Source organism: Festucalex cinctus, chromosome 21 (assembly GCF_051991245.1).
Source record: "Festucalex cinctus isolate MCC-2025b chromosome 21, RoL_Fcin_1.0, whole genome shotgun sequence".
Classification (NCBI taxonomy): Eukaryota; Metazoa; Chordata; class Actinopteri; order Syngnathiformes; family Syngnathidae; genus Festucalex; species Festucalex cinctus.
Window position 1 is genome coordinate 16,954,964 of NC_135431.1, and position 23,281 is coordinate 16,978,244.

General features: G+C 37.7%; 1 protein-coding gene across 3 annotated transcripts; it reads left to right on the forward strand.

Moving 5' to 3' along the window:
- Positions 1–122: 122 nt before the first annotated feature.
- Positions 123–19,539, forward strand: tfap2b (transcription factor AP-2 beta). 3 transcript variants are annotated; one of them, XM_077511253.1, is made up of 7 exons: positions 123–245; positions 6,391–6,852; positions 7,477–7,531; positions 11,480–11,699; positions 11,869–11,987; positions 12,870–13,011; positions 18,702–19,539. In XM_077511253.1, exons 1-7 carry the CDS (start codon positions 231–233, stop codon positions 18,982–18,984), a joined length of 1,296 nt encoding a protein of 431 aa, XP_077367379.1. In that variant the 5' UTR covers positions 123–230; the 3' UTR covers positions 18,985–19,539. The 3 variants fall into 3 exon arrangements, with proteins under 3 accessions (XP_077367379.1, XP_077367377.1, XP_077367378.1); XM_077511251.1 differs by lacking the exon at positions 123–245 and adding an exon at positions 4,254–4,346; XM_077511252.1 differs by lacking the exon at positions 123–245 and adding an exon at positions 6,147–6,278.
- The last annotated feature ends 3,742 nt before the right edge of the window (positions 19,540–23,281 follow it).

Here is a 23,281-nt window from a genome sequence, read left to right on the forward strand (position 1 = left end):
ACTGTGTTTACTTGTTAATATTCCAGTCATAAAAAAAAAAAAAAAAAAAAAAAGGAGGTCACGCTCACGACGTGGCATTAAAATGCAAAAATCAGTCACAGGCAAGCGAGACACCTGCACCCGGTTTGTCACTTCCACTCAATGTCGGGACGCATTCGACTGGGAACGTTGATCTATCGGCGGAGACAGTGATATGTGAAGGAAAGGTGTGCCGTGGGTGTACAGTTGTCATGCGGATGCTACAGGTTTGCTGCTATTGTTAGATTTTTTTTCACCGATACGGATAGGACAGGGATGATCATAAGTCATTTAAAAGTACAGGTTTTTTGGGTTGTTTTTTTTTAGGCTAATGCTGATTTTTTTTTTTTTTTTTTTTGCCAGGATTGATAATTTTTTTTTTAAAATACGCCATATATTTTAAACCTTTTATTATTAGTTTTTTAAAAAAAATAATTTTAATATTATAGTGCTATATTTCCATTTTTCTAGCCATTATTTTAGCCATTTCATTGACATTTTTAACCAAACTGATGAAGTAAACATTTGATGATTTCAGAAAAAGCCGTGAAAAGTATGTTTAGCATGTTATTCATCTTGTTACAGACCTTCTAATGAGCACACGTTTGTTCGCCTTTCTCTTTTGTTTTCTTTGTTGCTGTTTGACTTCGACGGGAAGGTACAGAAGAACTCTTCTTCGTAGCTTGCGGGGGTTTTCTCATTAGTTCACCTTCTTCTCAATATCTTCTTAAAAAAAAAAAAAAAACTCTTTGAGATTCTTGCCCAGTCAGTCAAAATGTGTAAATGATTATGTTTGATATTTCGTAGCCTTTCAAATTTAAGCGTAGGAGTTCTATGCATATACTTGAATTGACGTAATTTAATATAAAAACAAAACAAAACAAAACTATAATAATGATAACTCAAGCAAAGTTGAGCTCCTTTTGAGACGTTTGCTTGCGTCCTGGCTGCTTGCTCATGTGGTGCTCTACTGCCACCTAGCGGCCGAATGAGGAACTGCAACACGTCTGTTTAAACTAGGTGGCCACTTCCTTTAGTTATCGAAACCACGACGTGAATATGACTAATTACGCACACCAGGTAGAAAAAAACCCTCCTCAACTTACTTCCAGTTGAGGTTAAAATAAATACAAATGTGGCTAACGGCTATGAATGCAACACAGGGGTTGCATTATTGTGACGTGTGCTCTATGTTTATGTTATGTATGCTGATACATCGTGTGTCAAAAGGGCCTTCAGGAAAGCAAGCACGAACATGCCTGGAGACCTCCAGACTGTCAAGGACATCTGTCATCGCTAACAGTCATATGGCCTTCCGTTGTTTGTGTGTGTGTGTGTGTATGTGTGTGATAGAAAGGCAGACAAAGATGGATGAATCTTTGGCAGCAGGTCATTTCAGAGACCATGGCAACAGCCGTGCTTCTAAAACATTCATGCCAGGGTTTTTATTTTGTATTTTTTTTCATGGATTAAATATCAAGAGCTAACTAGCAACCTGAGCCAAGTTATTCTCTCTATGCCGGTGACGTTATGTGGCAGGCGGTGCAATTGAAGACTCGTCCACTAGATGGCAGACGACGCATAATTAACCTGTGTATCTACTGTATCTACTGGTGTGCCATGAGATTTTTTTTTTCCAGCTCAATATAAAGCTATATAAACACTATTTAAAAAAGCATAATTTTGAATATTACATTTTTAATATATTCAGGCAGATAAATGAATTACCTAAGTGCCTTAATAATGCATGAAGACGGGACAAAATACAATATCACTTAGTCGAGACGGTTGCATGGATATTGTTTCGCCACTAGGTGTCGCAGCTTATACACGTTTCAACAAATCCTATGGCGGGGGCGTCTTGATGAGCTCAAATCTTTTCATATGACAAACATTTGTATTGGTTTGTCCACCCTCTCATTCCACCAAATGAAAACACAAATAATAATAATACTAATTTCTTTTTGTGAATCGAGTTGTTCAAAACTGAGAACTTTAAACCCTCAAGGATCATGTGAGATGCAAGAAAACACAATAAAAGCAGAATTATAATGGAGCAATCATGTTTTAATTAAGACAAATCTCAACTAAATGTATAAATAAATGCTGAAACTTTGACTCAGTTTGAGTGTTAATCTGTCGAGGGACTACAGGTGGAAATCAGCTTTATTTGTTAACAGTGGCGTTAATTAATGTTAATTGTACTTTTTTTTTTTTTTAATAAACCAATTTACAGGGATGTGCAGTCAGGGTAGGCAAGTGAGGCAGTGCCGCCCCCTGCTGTCCCTGCGCCTGCATTTGAAAAAAACAAAAAACAAAACAAACTACTTACTTTAAATTGTGTTCCATTTTAATTCTATGGAGTCTTCTTTATAATGATTTTCATTTTCAATCTAATAATTAGCATTTACTCCATTAAAAAAAGATAAATGTGCGTTTCCAATTCAAATGCATGGGCAGCAAGAAAAGCAATGCAACATTTAAGCATAAACAAAAGCTTTGAAAGCATATATTAAATTTTTAATGTAAATGAATTTTGCATTGCACCATAACCCAAGACAGAACAACAGAACCACATTCTTTGAAGAACTCACCTCCACAGAAGAAACCGTCAAGTCAAGTCAAGTCATCTTCACAAGCAAGGCGTGTCTGCCTCGACTCTGTGATGAGAGAGAGATAAGATGCTTAGTTCAATTTGTTTCCTAACGGCTTCAAAAATAATAATAATAATCAAAACTAGCAAAATATCATGGATCAATATATTTGGAGGGTGTATCCTTGAGGAAGATAGTGTAGCCTGCTGTTAATCCGTCACCATGTTGTCAATAGTAACGCTCGTACTCACTAAAAAAAAATTCAGCCAGATGTCAACAATAATGTGTTGGGCAATGAAACTGAACTACAGGTAAAAAGTCAAAGTATAAAATTATTATTATTTTTATGAAATGTTGTAGTGTACCACGGCTAACATAGCCGCATCGACCTACTAAAAAGTTTTTCTTTTGAGTTCATAAAATAACTTACTCCTCTAGGATACCGCGTCGTTTTTGGTTACATTTTTGAATCCATCCGTGTTCTGTCGTACAGGCTAGCTAGCGCTAAGCTAACATGGGCGCAACGACATCACCTTCGACATCAGATGCCAACACATTCATTAACAATTCATTTTTACCACCAATTCATGTACAGCCCTAATATTTATATAAACTTGACGTGCTAATTTTGACAACCCTAATATATATGCATATATATCAGGGTTGTAAACAAAAAAAATTGCTTTTTAAAACAAATTGAATTGTTACTTTAAAATGTACCGTCCTTGAATCGGATCTATGGGTAATCGTATCGCACTCCATATATCGACGATACGTATCGTATCATCTTTAAGGAGACTTGCACCAGCCATAAATCGGTTTAAATTGTTTTCATATCGCTGATGATTTGTGTGTTTTGTAGTAGTGTTTTTCAGTATTTTATATAGTGTTTGTGTTGCCGCTATAGTCTTTTTTTAACAACCCTAATAAAAATGCATATCTATATATACATATATTAGTGGTGTAATAAAAAAGATTTGCTTTGTGAAATGCTTTTTTGAGTGAAACAAACCACATTGAATCATTACATTTTAAACCGTCCTTGAATCGTATCTAATCGTATTGAATCGTATCTAATCGTATTGCACTCCATATATCTACGATACGTATCGTATCATCTTTAATGAGAGACTTGCACCAGCCATAAATCGGTTTAAATTGTTTTTATATCGCTGATGATTTGTGTGTTTTGTATATATATATATATATATATATATATATATATATATATATATATATATATATATATATATATTAGGGTTGTAATGAAAAATATTTGCTTTGTAAAATTCTTTTTGAGTTAAACAAACCAAATTGAATCGCTACATTTCAAAATGTACTGCCTTTAAATCGTATCGCGCTCATACGATGGCGGTACATATCGAATTGTCTTTTATGTGAGACTTGCACCATCTATAAATTGGCTTAAATATTTGTGTGTTTTGTCCTACTTTTTCCAGTATTTGGATAGTTTATGTTTTGCCGCTATAGTCTTTCCCATTCTTTTCGGGGCTTCCCTGTTCATGAAGTGACTTTCTGGACAGGGAAGCGGGTGAGATGAGGAGACGGAGGGAGTAAGAGGGAGGGAGAGAGGGAGGGAAAGAGAGAGAGAGAGAGCGAGACTGAGGGATGTGACATCTTTTCCTCTCTCGCATTCGGGTTACGGACAGCGGAGAAGCAGCGACCATGCTGTGGAAACTAGTTGAGAATGTCAAGTATGAAGATATTTACGAGGTAACCTTTGTTTTGCTTTGTTTTCTTTTCTTTTGTTTTGGGATTATTAAGCGTTCTTTAAATGGATACGTGTGTCGTTTGTTGGCCGCCAGGTGTTTTCCAGGTGCTGCATAATAAGGCCGAAATAGTGTCGTGAACATGAATGAGTGGAATTTATTTGGAATGTAATGCTTGAGGATTGGATGCATGTTTTATCATTTCATGAAAGAAATTGAAAAAAAATCTATTTAATTTAAAAGAATTTGACATTTAAAAAAGGCAACACTTGTAATGTTTTTATTTTATTTTTTGGGCTAATTCACAACATCAAAAGTTAGCATAAAAGTGAGTTAAGGCGTGCGATGTATGTAAATCATCTTGGCTTTCATCCCAGAACTATAATAGGAGAAAATAGCCGAATTGCTGCAGACTGTTTGGGGGGGTGTTCGAAAAAGGGCCCCTCGGCCGAGCCCAGTGGGAGAGTCTTGTCTCGTGCCGCACATGGCCTCTCTCCCACGGCCATCCCAGTCGATGTCATTAAACGAGCCCTCATTGTGGACTTGAATGCGCCTTTTGACACGGTGACACGGTTCACACGAGACCCCCACGCGACACCGAGGGGACGGAAGACTTTCCTTTGGAGAACTGACGTCCGCTTGTTGAACTTATTTGGAGGATGCTTGTTGTATCTGGTGAGCTTTTTTTTTGTCATGGAGATTAACAGTGCAGCGTGTTTATGGTTTGAATCTATTCTGAATCTCTTCGGTTTTTGTTTATTTCTTAATTAATTTTGTAAATATATACAAAAATATTTGTTAAAATGCAGTAAAAAATAAATAAATAAATAAATAACTGTGGATATTGACAGTTTTGCTGGATTTTAAATTTTTATTTTGGGCTCTGATTGGCTAATAAAAAAATCCATATTTGATATACTAAAATATGTTTATAATTTATTTTCAGCACGATCAAACTCTTCTTTAGCCCTCGAATGGGGGGGAAAAAATCATTATTAACCTACTGACACTATGTGTGGGTGTTCCCTCATTTTCCGTTTAAGTTAGGATACAAAAAAATATCCGCAATAAATTAAATCCGCAAAGTAGCTAGCTTTTTACATTTTACATTTTTATAACATTTATTATAAATGTTCACCACACAGTTTATACACTTTTCTCATAGAGGCATTTACATTTCTCTCTTGTTTAAACATTCTCAATGTTACAACTTTCGTACATTTTATAAAATAGGTACATTACTGTAAAAAAAAAAAATGTATGCAAAATTGCACGAAAAAAAAACCGCGATACAGCGAGGCTGCAAAAACTGAATCACGATATAGTTATAAACATGACCGATGAGTAAAAGTTAACACATACAACTGTCAAAATTTAAAAAACTAAAAAAACTAAAAAATGAATGTACTTACAACAAACTTAGATAAAAAATGTAATCTGGCCAATTCAACATAATATTTAAGGTTCTGTTCTTGTGAAAATTGTCTTTCAACTTCCTTCCTTTGTTGCGCTAAATGTCAATAAATTAATATCCAAGTTGTGTTTCTTTAGTGTGGATGGTCTCTCAATATCGCGGATTGTCGCACCTTCAAAAATGTCGCTCCGCGAAAAACGGGAGCGATTGAAAACCGGAGTCGGTATGACTCAAGGTGGCTTCCCGTTGCATGAGTTAATACAGTAGTCGTGTAAATCTCAGTCATGAATAACAATTACACGGGGGGAGGGAAGGGGCGGAAAACACACGCAGAGAGAGAGAGAGAGAGAGAGAGAGAGAGAGAGAGAGAGAGAGAGAGAGACGGCCAGCCCCCTGGAGGTGTTTGGAGCAGCATATGCCGGGTCTCTTCTGGACTCAAAAGTTGTCGGTTCTGCCGGTTTTGCGGTTTTATTGAGGCTGGCAGCGGTTGTCCTGATGTTAGTTCATTCTTACTGCACCGCGGTGAGTTTTTGCTCATATTGTTTGTGGTCAATTTGTCAATGTCTTCAGGCTGTCTCTCTCTTTTTTTTCCCCCTCTCGTCGGAGTTTCTAATTTTGTGTGCTCCCCCTCAAGGACCGCCATGACGGCGTCTCGAGCCACAGCTCGCGGCTGTCCCAGCTGGGTTCGGTGTCTCACGCGGGGCCCTACTCGAGCGCGCCGCCGCTCTCGCACGCGCCCTCGTCGGACTTCCAGCCGCCCTACTTCCCGCCGCCTTACCAGCCGCTCGCCCACTATCAGAGCCAGGACCCGTACTCGCACGTGGGCGACCCGTACTCGCTCAACTCGCTGCACCAGAGCCAGCAGGGCGCGTGGGGGGCGCGGCAGCGGCAGGACCCCGCCGGGGAGCGCATGGACGGCTCGTCGCTGCTGGCCCAGCCCAGGGCCTCGCTGCCGCAGCTGCCCGGGCTGGACCCGCGGCGGGACTACGGCGGCGTGAGGCGGCCCGACGTGCTGCTGCACGCCGCTCATGCGGGGCTGGAGCCCGGGATGGGCGACGGACTGCTGCACGGACTGCACGGCATGGAGGATGTGCAGGTGAGTCAAAGGAGTTTTTCACTGTATTCAACTTATTATTATTATTATTATTATTTTTTTTTTTCATTTTTCATTTCGCATTTTATTTTTAAAAGACTGATGAATAAAAATCAGGGACTGCTCTGCTAAACAATTAACGAAATGGGAATTTAACACGGACAAAAAAAAACATTTGTGAGCTTGTACACATTTTACTTTATGACTGGATCAAATTATTATTATTATTTATTTTATTCTTATTATTTATTTATTTTTTATTATTTTTTTCATTTTTGAGCGGGATCAGGGGTCAGTGAATGAGGCGCCTCAGGGTTCACCTCTGAAATAATGCAGCTGTGGCCTGACCCAAAGGGCCTCAGGCTGAGAACTGGGCCACAACTTGCATGCCTGATTAGAAATGCAACTTACATATACATATACATATATTTATATATAGTATTTATATTTTTGTATATATGTAACAATGGATATTTTATTGCCACGGATTTTTTTTTGTTCGTGACCACGTGATTGAATTCACTTATAATGCCTCAAGGCCTAATTACATGTGACGTTTAAGTGGGCGATTAAAGTGTGAACTGTCAACAAGCTTTTAACGATGCTTTGTATCTGTCTTGGTGGCAGACTATTGACGACACCAACGGAACCAACATACTGGATCAATCTGTTATTAAGAAAGGTAAACTGCATGTCGATATACAGTATTAATGTGCATGTGCAATGTTTACAATGATATGCTTAAATGTATTTATCAATCTATTTTAAGATTGTTTCGTTGACAGTGTGACTCATTGGCCACAATATTGGGCATCATCAAAAAAGTAAAATTGTTTAAAAAAATCGAACTTAAAATATAATAAATACAGTTTTTACAGTAATATATTAATTTTATTATATATATATTTGTTTGTTTTGTGTTATTGGCTGGTGTAAACAGTTGCTGGCATTGCTTTGGATTTTTTCTATACGTCATAAATCTGTGTAGCCACAGTTAAGCCCTCTAGCATTTTACTTGATATTCTAAAATAGATTTATAAAATATTTTCTCACCCCCAACCCCTCTCCCATATCGGCATATCGGTCAAGCCCTCCTTTAGCCCTTGGGAGATGAAAATAATAATAATAATAATAATAATCCTGGAGCCGTCCCTGTCTGTCATAGTTTATTAACTTTGAAATGCCACAATTGTTTAAATAGATACAATATATTTTGGCTTAAGTGTACCTAATGATCTGACCGGGTGATTGTTTTTCTTATTGGTAACACATGATGACATGCCTATATTACTGGAAAGCATTGCAGTGCTAAAAAGAGTCGGTTGTTCCTGCTCAGTGGCTTCAGGATGGGGGGGCTGTAAAACGCGATAACGACCCCCCCCGCTCCCCCCTCTGACAGGCTGCCACGCATGCGGGCGAGCCCGGCTGATGATGTGCAATGATTCAGTCGTGGGATGTTGAGTGACTGAGCTCCCCGCGGGGCATTTAAGCCGCTGATGTAATAAATGGCGGCGCTCACGGAGATCTCGTGAGCTCGTTTAGAGCTAATCTGCTGTATTATCCCCCGTGGAGCTATCAAAAAAAATAATCACACTGGCCTACCGCGCAATGCGCGCGCTTGCTTGGCTGCGGTGGCGTTTTTTAACGCTGAACGGGAACAAAATGGGGGAGAGCCCAAGTCGAAACAAAATGGCCGCGGATCAACACTTGATGATATTGTAAACAGAACTTAGCGAGAGGCTAATAGTCCATGTCTGGGCGGTGTAATTGGTCGTTTATTTTCACAAAAGTGATACGTATGTCTGCGGAAAGAAGCACACTTTACCTCGCATCACAAAAAAATAGCCGTGGACCAGAAAACAGGAGCAAACAGCAACAACGACCTTAGTCATTGACAGAGTGGCGGGAATCACAGGGTGGCAACCAGTGGCGGAGCCAGACTTTTATAAATAGGGGGGCCAGGGGGGGGCCAAGGATACTTCATCCAAAGATGATGCCAAATTTGTTTTCATGAAAATTCATTTCAATCGGAGTCTCTATCGATGTTAAAATATATTTAAGTACATATTAAGCACAGGGGAGATTTTTGCACATAATGTGCCGTTTATTAAGAATGTATAAAATGTACAAAATAATAATAATTCAGCACTGTTTAACTTGAATGAACTTGCACGCACATGCAGATACTGTATTCATGCAATTACAGTACTTTTATCAACATAACATTATAATATGAACATAATGCAAATTTGTATTACCGTATGACTAAAGATCCTGTCGAAGTGCCAAACTTCATTTTCCACACACCCTATGAAAAATAAATTTATTACTCCAACTACTACTTCATTTACAATCACATAATTTATTAATGTGATTAATTAATAATCATGTTAATAAATCCTCCCCTTCTACCTGTAAATGCAAACGTCAGTTAGTGTCGGTTTGAACTTTCAACCATTGGAGGGTGCTATTGTATTGCATAACAACAACAACATACTTATTTTTACCTTGCACCAAACTACGTTGCTTATTGATGTCCGTCCAAAACAATCTATCTGAACTAGAGGTGTCAGTGGATTAAAATTTGTAATCATAATTAATCGCATTACTTCAATAATTAACTGACTATTAATCACACATTAATTGCACATTTTATATCTCAATTTATACCTACATTTACAATAAAATGTACCCCCCAATTTCAATATGGTTTTATTTTTTTTTAGTCATTGATAGAGCAATTTCATAATAATTCAATAAAAAAAAATAAAAAAATTCATTGATAGAGTAATTTCATAACAATTCAAGAAAAAAAGTAAAAAAAAAAATACAAATAAAATATGTGCTGTACTGTAAAACCAAACCAAAGCGTGACTGATTTGTTTTGGTCATTTTTCTCTCACTACAACATGGTATAATTGCATTTGTAAGACAATAGTGAAAGCTCAATGCATTTCTCTTTTCATATTAGGAGCTGCCTAATTTTTAACATGAAGTAACTTGTGAAATTATGCACATTTTTAAAACTGTAAAATACAACACAGTCCCCACAAATATATGCATTCGCTCTAGGCTTTTATTTTGTGAAGTGAAATAGGATGTGCATTGTAAAATGACGAATTTTTACTGCATAGGAACCAGAAACGACCGATGTGTTCTTTTCATATTAATAGCTCTGTAATTTTAAACAATAAGTAACTTGCGAGTTTCTGCACATTTTAAAATTGTAAAATACAACCTGACGCCAATCCCCACACATTAGGCAGTATCATTTAATTTATTACTGCTAAATTGTGTTATAGTGACTCCTTTTTATGACGTCGGTCGCTTTTATTTTGTTAAGTTCTCGGATGCGAGAAGCAGCTGAGGCCGCTCTACTGTTACAGCGAACACATCGGTAGTTTCACTTTCACCCTGATGAGATATTTTGTGGAGATGCTGAATAAAATACGCCTCACATTTAAAGATAAATAGGCTTGTGCTCACTCCAACTGTCAAGACGGCGTCCATTCGGCTCTTTACTCTCACAGGGGTTTCAGAGTGCCCATGGACGCCTCTTGGTGCTCGGTGCGAACGCAACGGCTAACCGAGTGCGTTCTTTCAAAGCAAGGCACGGGTGGTAGTGGTGAGAAACAGTCCAAATGGCTCCTCCACTTATATTCTGCCCCTTAAACACTGTATTTTAGCTCCAGTGTATTTCTATTGGGTAGTTTTGACGTGGACGTTTCTACTGCGTGGTGACTAGAATTCCCTGAGTAGAGGCTTTCCAAATAAGGAGCGGTCGTTAATCGAGCGTAAAAAAAAAATAGTGCCTAAGTTAACGAGATAATAATGCGACAATTTTGACACCCATAATCTGAACATAAAAGTTATTTTAAACAGTCACTCACGTCTCACAGGCAAACAAACATATATTGATATAGCCAAACGCCAACATGCATTCTCGGTACTCAGGAGACTGCTCCTTAAAACAGATGATTCTCCTTCTCCAGACTCCTAGTGAGGTGGATTATAATGCTTTGTCGTAAGTAGCGCCAGCTACTGTTCAGGAGGGGCATAACAATTAGTAGGCGTCTGCTTGGAAAAAAAATGCTGGCAGGCTGCATCGGCCAGGCGTGCGGCGTCACTGCGCCGGTGCGGTGATATGTCAATCATTTGGCGTCTGCTGGGTCCAATCACATTTCAGCAGGGGCACGTGCCACCCCGGCCCCCCTCTGACTCCGCCATTGGTGGCAACTTGTACTTGTTTAGGCGCCGCCTGATGACGTCACTTGTTAGCGACACACCCAAATAAAGGACCCATATTTACATTTGTTACAATAGCCTCGTGAACGGAAAGATTAGCAAATTTCAACCGTGAATTAAAAATGACGACCAGAATGCATTCACTGAACCTGACATGAAATAAAATCACAAAAATATGTCACAGGAACTGAAAATTGTGCATTAACAAAGCTAATAATTATCAGTTTTGATTGCCACCGCCAGGTAGCATAAAAAATAAATATCTTATATCAATTTTTTTTACACCAAAAAAAAAGTCTGGAAATATGATTGATAAATAATACACATTTAATACAAATTTAGCTCAAATGGACTAATTAAAAAAAAAAAAATCCTTCTCTTTTAGTGCCCATGCCGCCCAAGAACATCGGTTCGTTGATGCTGGGCAAAGACGGCCTGATCGGTGGCGTCAACGTCAACATCAACGAACTGTTCTGCTCGGTACCGGGCCGGCTGTCGCTGCTTAGCTCCACCTCCAAGTACAAAGTGACCGTCGGGGAGGTGCAGAGGAGACTTTCCCCGCCCGAGTGCCTCAACGCATCTTTATTGGGGGGCGTGTTGCGGAGGTATACGCACACACATACACGCACACACATGCACCTCTATGCAAATCTCTGGAGACACTCACACGAAAATCACTTTAAGCATCCCTCGTGGCATGCTTTAAAAGAAATCATTCGCGCACGCATCATGCTGTGTTTCCAAATGTTTACATTTTGTTCTACGTTTTGACAGAGCAAAGTCCAAAAACGGCGGGAAATGCCTGAGGGAAAAACTAGAGAAGATTGGATTGAATTTACCTGCCGGGAGACGCAAGGCTGCAAATGTCACGTTACTGACGTCACTAGTTGAAGGTGATTAGGCAAAATCATGATTTTAACTCTCTTTTCTTTTTGTTGTTTCCAAAGGTAGTTTGAGCTGCCCCTCTCGTGTGTGGATAAGGACTGGGATGCAAAATGAAAACATGAATTTGATCAAACAATTCAAGCAATAATAATAAAACTACGTTGTAGTTTTTGTTGTTGTTGTTTTTTTTAGCAAATCGAAAATGCACACACATGCACGAACATAACAAAACCAACCACAACTAATTAGTTCACACAGCAAACTAAAGCACAGCATAATTACTGTGTAAACTGCAGGGTCAAAAATAGTTACATTTTTGGTCAAAAATTGTTCATACAGCTTTTTTTGTGAAATAAAATAAATAAATAAATAAATAACTAAATAAATAAATAAATAAATAAATAAATAAAACTAATGGGTCAAATTAATCCAGGTTGGTCCAATATGTCGGTCCAAAATGGGGTCATTTTTGACCCAACAGTTTTAAGAGTGTAATTGTGAATTGTGCTCAGGGCCATCCCAAACTATAAAGCAAAAAAAAAAAAAAAAAAAAAAACTAACTAACTAAATAAATAAAAATTTGCGGGCCCCCCAACGGCCGTTTTTCATGACTATGGGTGCTGACGTCATTTTGGATGACGTGTCAAGTGCATGTCGGGACTTTCACGCAAGATGTGCACACCACTCGACATCGAGCTAAAATGTTACGTATCGACCTCTTTCATGGGGAAAGACCCGATACAAATCTGTCGCAATTCATTCCTAACTACTACCACTCAAAAAACAAAAACAAAAAAAAACGAGAGTACCCTTTCATTTTCCGCATTTGAACGTTGACATTGGATTTGTTGCCGCGCGCACCCACGCTGACTCGCGTTTCTTGTGTGCAGGCGAGGCCGTGCACCTCGCCCGAGACTTCGGCTACATCTGCGAGACGGAGTTCCCCACCAAAGCCGTGAGCGAGTACCTCAACCGGCAGCACGCCGACCCCAACGAGCTGCACACGCGGAAAAACATGCTGCTGGCCACCAAGTGAGTTTGATGGAGCGTTTGATTGGATTCTCCCCTCGTTGTCTTTTATGAGCAGCTGCTGTTTTGCTTGAGACAGATCATAACACCGTTTTTTTTAAACAAATATTTTCAAGTAAATACATAGTTTGTACCACTTGAATGTCCCCTAGCATGAGAAATATTGTTGCCATTTAATTTGAATGACTTAACTGCACATATTGGGGTGAAAAATGGGACATTCATCACCTCCAAATGGGGGGAATTCCTGCTTGAAGGAATTAGTGCGAAATTAAATCCTCCCTTCATTTTCCAGGGCCCTCTTTGGTCCTCCTTTTAAAGATGGCCTGAGGGAGCAAAGCCTGCTGTGCCTCATGGTCCATTCTGGCTTATATGCAGTGAGCATGGAAATGACATTTGGATAGATTTTATTCATGGTTTTAACCTGAAATAAAAATATAATGTTTGATGTTAGAAAATATCACCATCTAAAGCAAGAATTGGCTATACTGAAAACAGCTATAATATTAGCATATTTTATTTCTGGCAAATGTCAGCCCCAAGATGAGCACATTTGAGTGTCTTTAAAAAAGATTCATTTGCACAAAACCTTTCAGGTATATGTTTAATGTTGAACAGTTTAATGAGAGAAGTAGAGCTCACTGACATTTAAAAATACAAGCTCATGTTTGACCCCTGCTTTGTCTTATAGACTTCTATTATCTATTGTTTTCATGTAATGTTACTTTTAATAATCAGTTTTATGGCTGTTACAGTGGAAACCTTTTCCTTTAAGACAAGGGTGATCAAAGTTTTTCATTTCAGGGCCACATACAGAAAATCAGAAGGACGCAAGGGCCACATAATGTTATGAAGAGAAATTGTGTTTAGTCCTAAAAACTGTACAAAAAATTGATTTGTGCTTTTGCATATTTAGAAAAATGCTATAGTATATAAACAAATTTATTTGTAATATGGCAGTAGGGTTATTATAGTTTTGGAATTTTTCACTTTAGTTAGTTTTTATTAGTTTTCAGGGTGGTTCTGTTGGGTTTTTTTTTAATTAGTTTTAGTTCTGTAATTAATGCTTAGTTTTAGTTTAGTTAGATTCAGTATTCGTTTTAGTTTTTAAAAAATATGTATTACTTGTGGTCAATATTTAAAAAAAAAAAAACACCATGGGCGCGACGTCATTATTCCGGTTTATATCAAAATAAATCGACTAAAAATCACATTTAAAATCACCCTCAAAGGCTCATGCATTAAATTAATTACTATTATTAATTAGAAGGACATGTTGCTATAATTAATTTTATTTTAGTTAGTTTTGTAAACATAAAATGTAGTTTCAGTTATTATTATTTTTTATAAAGCATCTTTGTTTTTATTTTATTTCGTTAATGAAATTGTTGTTGAATTTTTCTTTTTTCGTTAATTTTAGTTAACTAAAATAACCTTTAAAGCACCTGTGTTTTTCGACACCCTCCCTTCTTACTTTGACCATCTCCAAACATTTTTGTTTTTATTTTACTTGAACTGAGTCAAATGCCATTTTTAGCATATGTCGCGGGCCACTAAAAAATGGACAGCGGGCCGCAAATGGCCCCCGGGCCGTAGTTTGGACACCACCGCTTTCAGAGTTAACATCAATAAATTTAAAATAAGTCAAAAATAACAATTAGACCTCTAAAAATAACTTTAAAAAAAATCTCAAGTCTGTTTGGTGCACAGTATGGCTGACGTGTTCGCCGGTGGATGTTTGATGCTCAGACGTGAACCTGCCGCACGATACTGTGCATGTGTCGGTGGTGCCTCTTGGAAATTCATTATTTATCAGTCAAGTGTTTCAAGTCATCAGAAAACAACAGCCAGGCGGCCTAAAGTGTAGCCCGGGGTGGAGACTTCTTCGCTCTACTCAACTAACCCCAGCTGGGCTCGGCCTGCACCGCCTGTCACTCATTTGCTGCACTGCTGCTGCCCTTAGGCCTGTGTAGCGTGTGCGTGTGTGTGTGTTGGTGATGAGAAGCTGCAGAGATGCCTTGAATATAAATTGGGCCCAAAACTCAATGAAAAATGATGTATAAATTTAACAGGGGTGTCCAAACTGATGTGTTAAACACCCATTGCCGCCATTTTAAGGCCTTCAATTAAACATTGTCTTTGTTGTGAGATTATTTTATAGCTACATACATACTGTACTATAAAAATCATTGAACCATACAACCATGCTTACATAATAATGTTAGATAAATATCTTTAAAAAAAAAAAGATAACAAAATGGAAGCAAAAGAGAACATTGTGGGCCCAAGTTGATTATTTACATAAACATTTTTTCATGTGATTCAAATAAAAATGACGCAGATGCAGGAAATTGACAACAATGCATGACAATAATAGTATAGTTTTGATTTAAAAGGCTCTCGAGAGAAAACTTACACTAGATGAAACGGTAGTTTCAGTCTTCAAGTACAAACCAAACTGCTAAATTTAAACATGACAACTAAAAATGTGCAGGAAATGTCACATTAACAAAACAGTATGAGAGAAAGAAAACTCAGCATGTCGACAACAAAATATTAAATGTGAACTATTCCTGCCACCTTGTCAAAAAATTATATAGCGTGGCTTTTTGCAAACACAAACAACGCAGAGCTCCACTTAAGACAGGCAGGCAGGTTTTTTTTGTATCATCTGACTTTCAGGGATTTACGAGCAAACTGTCTTTTTTCTATTATTATTATTTCCACTGTGATGCAATTCTGTTTTGAATGAACATCAACTTTCATGCTCTTCATTTGCTATTACATCCATGTCACTTGATGCTTATTTTCTTTTTATTATTATTATATTTCTCCTGTATTTTCTGTACTTTAAGATTAGTTAATATAAATCTGATGCAAAAAACCCCCCAAACATTACATGAGTTGATGATGGATTAGATTGATTTGCATATAGACTTCACAGGTTCACCTTTTTCATATCACTTGTAATTTCTATTGCTATTGTTTTTGATAAATGTGTCACCTTCACGTTATTGTCAGGTCGATCAGAAGAATTTGCACAGAAAGCAATGCTGGTAATTCGGGATGGGCGAGTACTGATACCAGGTATCGGTATCAGGCGGACACTAGGGATGTAACGATAAGGGCAATATTGTGATATCGTGATATTAAAACAGCCACAATATCGTCGTCGTCATGTTCACAATATTTAAAATGAACACATCTGTTCAAAAAGTCAGGTTGATTTCCATTTGTGCAGTTCTAGCACCCTCTAGTGGCTAGTTTATTAGTGCAATTTAATTTTCATTAGGGATGTTTTGGCCTTCTATGTTTAAAATCTATGCTGATTGTCAGATAAAGAGGAACCTAATTTGCTTGTGAAGCGATCAATGTTTGCTTAGCAAGTAAGTGCCTCAATATTGTTATTAGAGATTGTAGGTGGTTTATATGCATTGCTGTTATGTACAAAAGCACAATATATATATATATTTTTTTGTTTTTTTTAGTATGAGCTTTTTTTTTTTTTTTTTACTACAATATTGTAATCTTTGTTTTTTTAAATATCCCCCCACACCCCACCCTATATCGTGATAATTATCGTATTGTGATGTTTGGATCTCGTTACATCCCGAGCGGACACAGGCATTATTTTAAGGTATTGGGTATTTGTGGAGGTTGCCGATACCAGTCACAGATACTTAAGGCAAAAAAAATAAAAAAATCTGACACAGTTTTGACATATCAAACAATCATCTGCCATTTTTTTTTCATCGCATTAAATGAGATTATATCTATCAAAAGTGTGTGAGCTCTCAGTACTCGGTATTGGGGAGTACTCAAACAGTAAATACTTGTACTGGTATTATGTCTGAAAAAAAGTGAAAATGGGAATGAGACCATTGTGTTAGAAATGTTCAAACTTTTTCCTTTGAATTCAACATACAAAAAAAATTCAAGGATGCAAGAGCAACTTTTCACAATTTTGTGATTTTTTTTTAAGCACGCTAAAATCAATCAACATTACAATTTATAATACATATATAAATATTTAAATGTTAAAATTAGCAAATTAATATTTTAAATATTTAAAAAATTATATCAATACTATTTATTCTTACCTCCACTTTTTTTTTTTTTTTTAACTAGCATTGAGAGCGTTCTCAAATGTCATTTTTATTATATGTCGAGGGCCACTGAAAAATGAATAGAGGGCTGCAGTTTGGACACCTACAGTAGTGGAATGGAGTGAGCATCTAATTTAAACATAATATTAACAAAAACAATAAAAGAAAAAAATATTTTTCTAATTCTGAAAATTCTTCTCCCTGGTCAGAGCATTTCGGGAGGTTAGCTGTTAGCGACTTATAACTTAACGTATAAGATCCAAAGACAAAAAGATAACATGTAAACATGACCACATTCAGCTGACATTTAATCGTCTATTTTAAGACAGCGCATTTGCGGTGGGGCTCCAATGTGGGAGGATCCTGATTTTCATATGAGCTTGCTTAGACAACATCTAAGTGTCAGCAGAGTAGACATCGGGTTGTGGTTGTAGTACTGTCTTATTTTTAATATTAAACTATTCAGACTAGCAGCGATCACGGTTAGCCTCAGCTTTAAGTAGGTTTCGGCTAACGTTTGATTCTGCTAGTTTCAACTACAGTGGAGTGGAGTGGAGTGGAGTGGAGTGGAGTGGAGTGGAGTGGAGTGGAGTGGAGTGGAGTGGAGTGGAGTGGAGTGGAGTGGAGTGGGCAGTCAGAGCAACCATCTCATTAATTAAAAAAAAAATATCCGTAATAAGGTAAAGTTGACAACATTAGAATTTGAGTACTAAAAGTTCTCGAAATTAAGAAAATCTTCTAGCATATGCTGTCTGAAGTAGCATCAGTCTTTTGGCCAACGTTCGCCTCTGCTAGCTTCCACTACAGTGGAGTGGAGTGAGCAGTCATGGCGGAGCAACCATCTAATTATTATTATTTTTTTGAATATCTATAACGAGGTAGTTGAAAACATTCGGATTTGAGTAGTTAAAGTTCTCCAGATAAACAAAATCTTCTAGCATATGCTAGCTGAAGTAGCATCAGACTTTCGGCTAGCGTTTACCTCTTCTAGCTTCCATTACAGTGGAGTGGAGTGAGCAGTCATGCCGGAGCAACCATCTAATTAATTCATTTAAAAAAAATATCCGGAACGAGGAAGAGTTTATAACATTCGGATTGAGTACTAAAAGTTCCCTAGATAAACAAAATCTTCTCGCATATGCTACCTGAAGTAGCATTTCGGCTAACATTCAACTCTGCTAGCTTCCATTACAGTGCAGTGGAGTGAGCAGAAATAGCGGTGCAACCATCTAATTATTATTATTTTTTTAAATATCTGTAACGAGGTAGAGTTGAAAATGTTCGGATTTGAGTAGTAAAAGTTTTCCAGATAAACAAAATCTTCTAGCATATGCTGTCTGAAGTAGCATCAGTCTTTCGGCTAACGTTTGCCTCTGCTAGCTTCCACTACAGTGGAGTGGAGTGAGCAGTCATGTTGGAGCAACCATCTAAATCATTAATTAAAAAATATATATATTTATCGTTAAAGCGGTAGCGTTGACAACATTTGAGCACGAAAAGTTCTCGATAAACAAAATCTTCTAGCATATGCTATCTGAAGCAACATCAGTCTGAAAAAGGCCTTCTTATTACTTCTCTTCCCTGCAGACAGCTGTGTAAGGAGTTCACCGACCTGCTGGCCCAGGACAGGACTCCCCTGGGCAACTCGCGGCCCAACCCCATCCTGGAACCCGGAATCCAGAGCTGCCTCTCCCACTTTTCCTTCATCACGCACGGCTTCGGCTCGCCCGCCATCTGCGCCGCGCTCACGGCCCTCCAGAACTACCTCACAGAGGCCCTCAAAGGACTGGACAAGATGTTCCTCAACAACCCACCCAACCGGCACGGGGACAACAAGGCGGGCGAGAAAGAGGAAAAGCAGCGGAAATGAAGCACGCCGGGACGTCGTTACTCGCAGCTTGGAGTGTCGTGCGCGCACACGGGGGAGGACGGAGGTCAGCGACGCGGAGGGATTGTTCATCCGCGTGACCTTCTTCTTGGACGTGCCGGTTGCGGCGTGACATCCATTTTTTTCATCTGGGCGGCGGCGCCGTGTGCGGACATTGTGTGTGCACTTGTTTGTCTTCACGCAACAAAAAGCATTGTGAGTATGAAGATCTGTGAAACAGATTAGTCTACAAGGCAGAGGGGGTGGGTGGGGTAATTTATGCCTGTACATATTTATTTATATTAATTTAAAAGGTTGATTTTGTAAATAGGTGCCAGCCGTTTTGGAGTAGACCTATTTATCTGTGATTTTGATCTCTGTGAGTCGCCAGCAGGATGAGGATGGGGGAAGTAAGGACTCATCCAGTTTTTTTTGTTTTTTTTCTTCTGTCCTTATAGAGCTGTTGTCATGGTGCTGATGATGGGTAGACATGCTTTGAATTGTCCTGTGCTTTCATTTCTATCACATTGATAATAAACCATGTGTTTTATTATGAGAGCTTCGCTGCTGGAGCCCTTCCTCGGTGAAAACGTATGGTCGATACGGAAAGCAAACCGCAATATTCGACTAAATGGCCTCGATCAAATGAGGAGGAACATTTTAAAATGAGATTTAGTTAGGGTTTAACCGCCATCATGTATCATTATTTTTGCCTAATTAAATACTTAGTCCTACAGTAATGATCCTCTTGCAATTGTGTCATTAGGATCACAGCATGTACTAACAATAATGATCTTGTGTGCTTTAATAATGTTATTTTTATCTAAATACTTGAAACCCACCACTCCACCATAATTAATCTACAAGAAAAATTTCAATTTTGCATCTTTTCTTGCAAATATTAAAGAACACACAAAAATCTTGCACGCAGGAAATACAATTTTTTTTTTAAATAAACTAATACTAAAACTAATTAAAACTAAATTAAAATTAAGCATTTTTAACAAAAAAATACTTGCTCTGAAAACATTAAAAGCAAAAAATAAAAATCTCAAAATAAACTAAAATTCATGAAAATTCCAAAAACTATTCAACACTGATGAAAAAAACTTATCTTTCTAAATTTGGTCAATTTCCTGTTTTTCAAAAATCAATACTATTGGTCAGTCCCCACATTTATTTATTTATTTTACAAATTATCATCAAACCAGTATTGAAAATGTCTCTTGCTCTTGGCTTGGGATTTGGAATGTGAAGGTTCTACCCCAACGCGCCAATCAATATTCCTTCATTTACAAATTTGATCCAGTGTGTTTGTGGCCTAATCATCTATAGAACATAATATTTCCTGATTTATTTTGGTGCAAATAATTACAAGTTAATTCTGAAAACTCTCCCATTTATTATCTTATTGCAGATTAATCTGAAATTTAAATGGTCGTTTAAATGATTACCAATGTGCCCTACAGTGAACAAAATTAGCAACAACAGTTAATTTTACTCAAAAACTGCAATTTGTGTTCTGTCCTCACGGGCCAGATTTGACGAACTAACGGGCCATTTCTGGCCCACAAGCCGTACATTTGGTATTGACTGAAGTGTGATTTAATGCCAAAATTTTGTTTCCAATGACTTACATTACAGCAGAAAGCTTGTTTTGCTTGCCCAATACAGATTAGACACTGTTTAAGTGTTTTTTTTGCAAACAATATCACACCTAAAACAACACCAATACAATACAACTAGTAATAATAGAGCAGATACTGTTATTTCATCATGCAAGGAGGCTGCAATGTATTCCAGAGCTTGCACGCAGCAGGATGGATTTCAGCTAGATAATTGGCTACGTTCTAGAGGCCTCTCACTCGCACGTGCGCAAGGGGAAAGGAATTGTGCCTTGGGGGGGATTCTCCTGTGGTGGCTATCTCGCAATGTACTAATGATGGGAGAGCACGTGATCAGAGAGAGAGAGAGAGAGAGAGAGAGAGAGAGAGAGAGAGAGAGAGAGAGAGAGAGAGAGAGAGAGAGAGAGAGAGAGAGAGAGAGAGAGAGAGAGAGAGAGTGTGAGAGAGAGTGTGAGAGAGAGTGTGAGAGAGAGTGTGAGAGAGAGTGTGAGAGAGAGTGTGAGAGAGAGAGAGAGAGAGAGAGAGAGAGAGAGAGAGAGAGAGAGAGAGAGAGAGAGAGAGAGAGAGAGAGAGAGAGAGAGAGAGAGAGAAAGGGAGCGAGAGCCCCAGGCTGAGTGCGAGCCGTGGAGTGGAACCTGCGTGACGCAGGTGCAGAGTTCAGAACCCGCACGTCCGCGAGCGATTCCCGTTCAACAAAAGGAGAAACTATTGAGGATCAGTGGACACACAACAAAGGCAGGTGGGCTGGTTGCAACAAATAAACGTGCATAAGACGAGCGTGAGCTGATCAGAAATTAAGTCTCAAGATTAAAAAAAACAAAACGGGAAACTATTTTTCATGGGAGTTCTGCCCATGTGTGGGCTGCGTGGATGTCTGTTGCGCATGCGCTGAGAGTTAACGCTCACGATGATTGTGTTAACTTGGGGCAGCGGTATTGCTTATTTCAGTGGGTTTACCTGTGTTAGCATGCTACTGCTAGAGTGTGTTTTGGGCTTTGATCATCAGGTGGGATGAGCGTGCAAAAACGCAACTTTTTTTTTTTTTTTTTAAATATATATATATATATATATATATATATATATATATGCTTTTATTAACACAGTTCAACACAGCTTTACATTTAAGAATACGTCTTACATACATAAAAGATACGAAAATCGTTATACAGTTTAAAGATAGAAAAATACAAAATAAACATTGACATGAACACAGGTCAACCATCATTGGATATTACACAAATGAAGCATCATAAGAGAAAAACTTCTCACAGATTTGACAGTTTACTGCTTTTCTTATTGTTGATTAATTTTGCAACTTTGAAAATAGATTTCAATTCCAAAAGGAAGCACACAAATCTGGGGTTGGACTTGGAAAACATTTGTTTGTGAATAAAAAACTTATAAAGAATAACAAAATTAAGTAAATATTCAAATTTTTTGTCTTCTGAGTTACTATAGTAGCAAACTACATCTTTTAGATTAAGATTGTAAGAGATTTTAGAAGCTTTAAAGAAAAAAGCCACTAAATCACACCAAAACTATTTAGTAATCACACATTCATAAAATAAATGAGATACAGGCAGAAACGCAACCTTGGAATTCAACCGGGAAACCAGTGGACGTCACTTCATTTTGTGGAAAGAAAGAGGTACCTTGCACGGCAAATTAAGTAAAAGTGCCTACCAGTTTGTTTGTTTTTTCCAATGCTGTGTATGGAGATGAAAAACACAGTATAAAATGAAGCAAAAAGTATATATAAATATATATAAAAAAAATTATTCCTTGTGGTTGTAACATTTCACAACGTGGAAAAGTCGAAGGGGTATGAAAACTTTTGCCAGCCCCAGTAGAAGGGTAAGTGACAGCAAGCTAGCTAGCATGCTAGGTAGCTCGCTAGCTAGCGAGATAGATACATAGATTATTCTCTAGGTCCTGTTTCCTAAAAAAATAAGAAATAAACCACCTGTCCTGTCAAAAAATAAATAAATAAATAAAAAGCATTTTCACATTTATTTAATTGTTGCATCACATTTTTCATATTTTATGTAGTTCTCAGAAAACTTTAAAGAAAAAGATTCCTGATAGGAGAAACATTTTCCACCACTGATATAATATAATAATATATTTAATATTTTAGATAAGAACCTAACTACCACAGTAGCGAGACAATAAATATTACAAAATTAACAATGTATTAAATTATAGCTGTCAAAAAAGGACCAATGTAATCTAAAAGAAAATTAGAAGTCTTGCCACCTTTTCAGTTTTTAATATATTAAAAAAAATCCTAGTTGTTGAAATAATTCATCATATGAATATTTATAATTGTTACTCTGACCTTTTAAATATTATTTTAATTCTCATTCTCAAACGATCTGTTTCTTTTTTTTTTTTCAATCCATCTTAATTCTACTGATCTGATTGTAGCAGACCCAGCAAAAAGTATATCTCCCATATATCTATAAAATCTTATCAAAAAGATGCCTCTGATGTGTCTGATGAAGTTGTTCTCATGAAAGCATCGTAGGTTGTTACTTTCATGAGAAACCTGGTTGAAAGCGACCCAGCTGTAAAAAAAAAAAACTGAGCTCATAAAAACGCAGCACATGTAGAAGTCTCGTATCCTGTATGTGGGCCTGTTATTTTGCCAGAAAGTGAGTGAGGCGCGTTGCCAC

Bases quoted from the DNA above. Each gene is read 5' to 3' on its own strand.
- tfap2b (XM_077511251.1), top strand. From the start codon at position 4,299: ATGCTGTGGAAACTAGTTGAGAATGTCAAGTATGAAGATATTTACGAG. The intron at 6,853-7,476 runs GTGAGTCAAAGG...TCTTGGTGGCAG, and splicing joins ACGGCATGGAGGATGTGCAG to ACTATTGACGACACCAACGG. The intron at 11,988-12,869 runs GTGATTAGGCAA...TCTTGTGTGCAG, and splicing joins ACTGACGTCACTAGTTGAAG to GCGAGGCCGTGCACCTCGCC.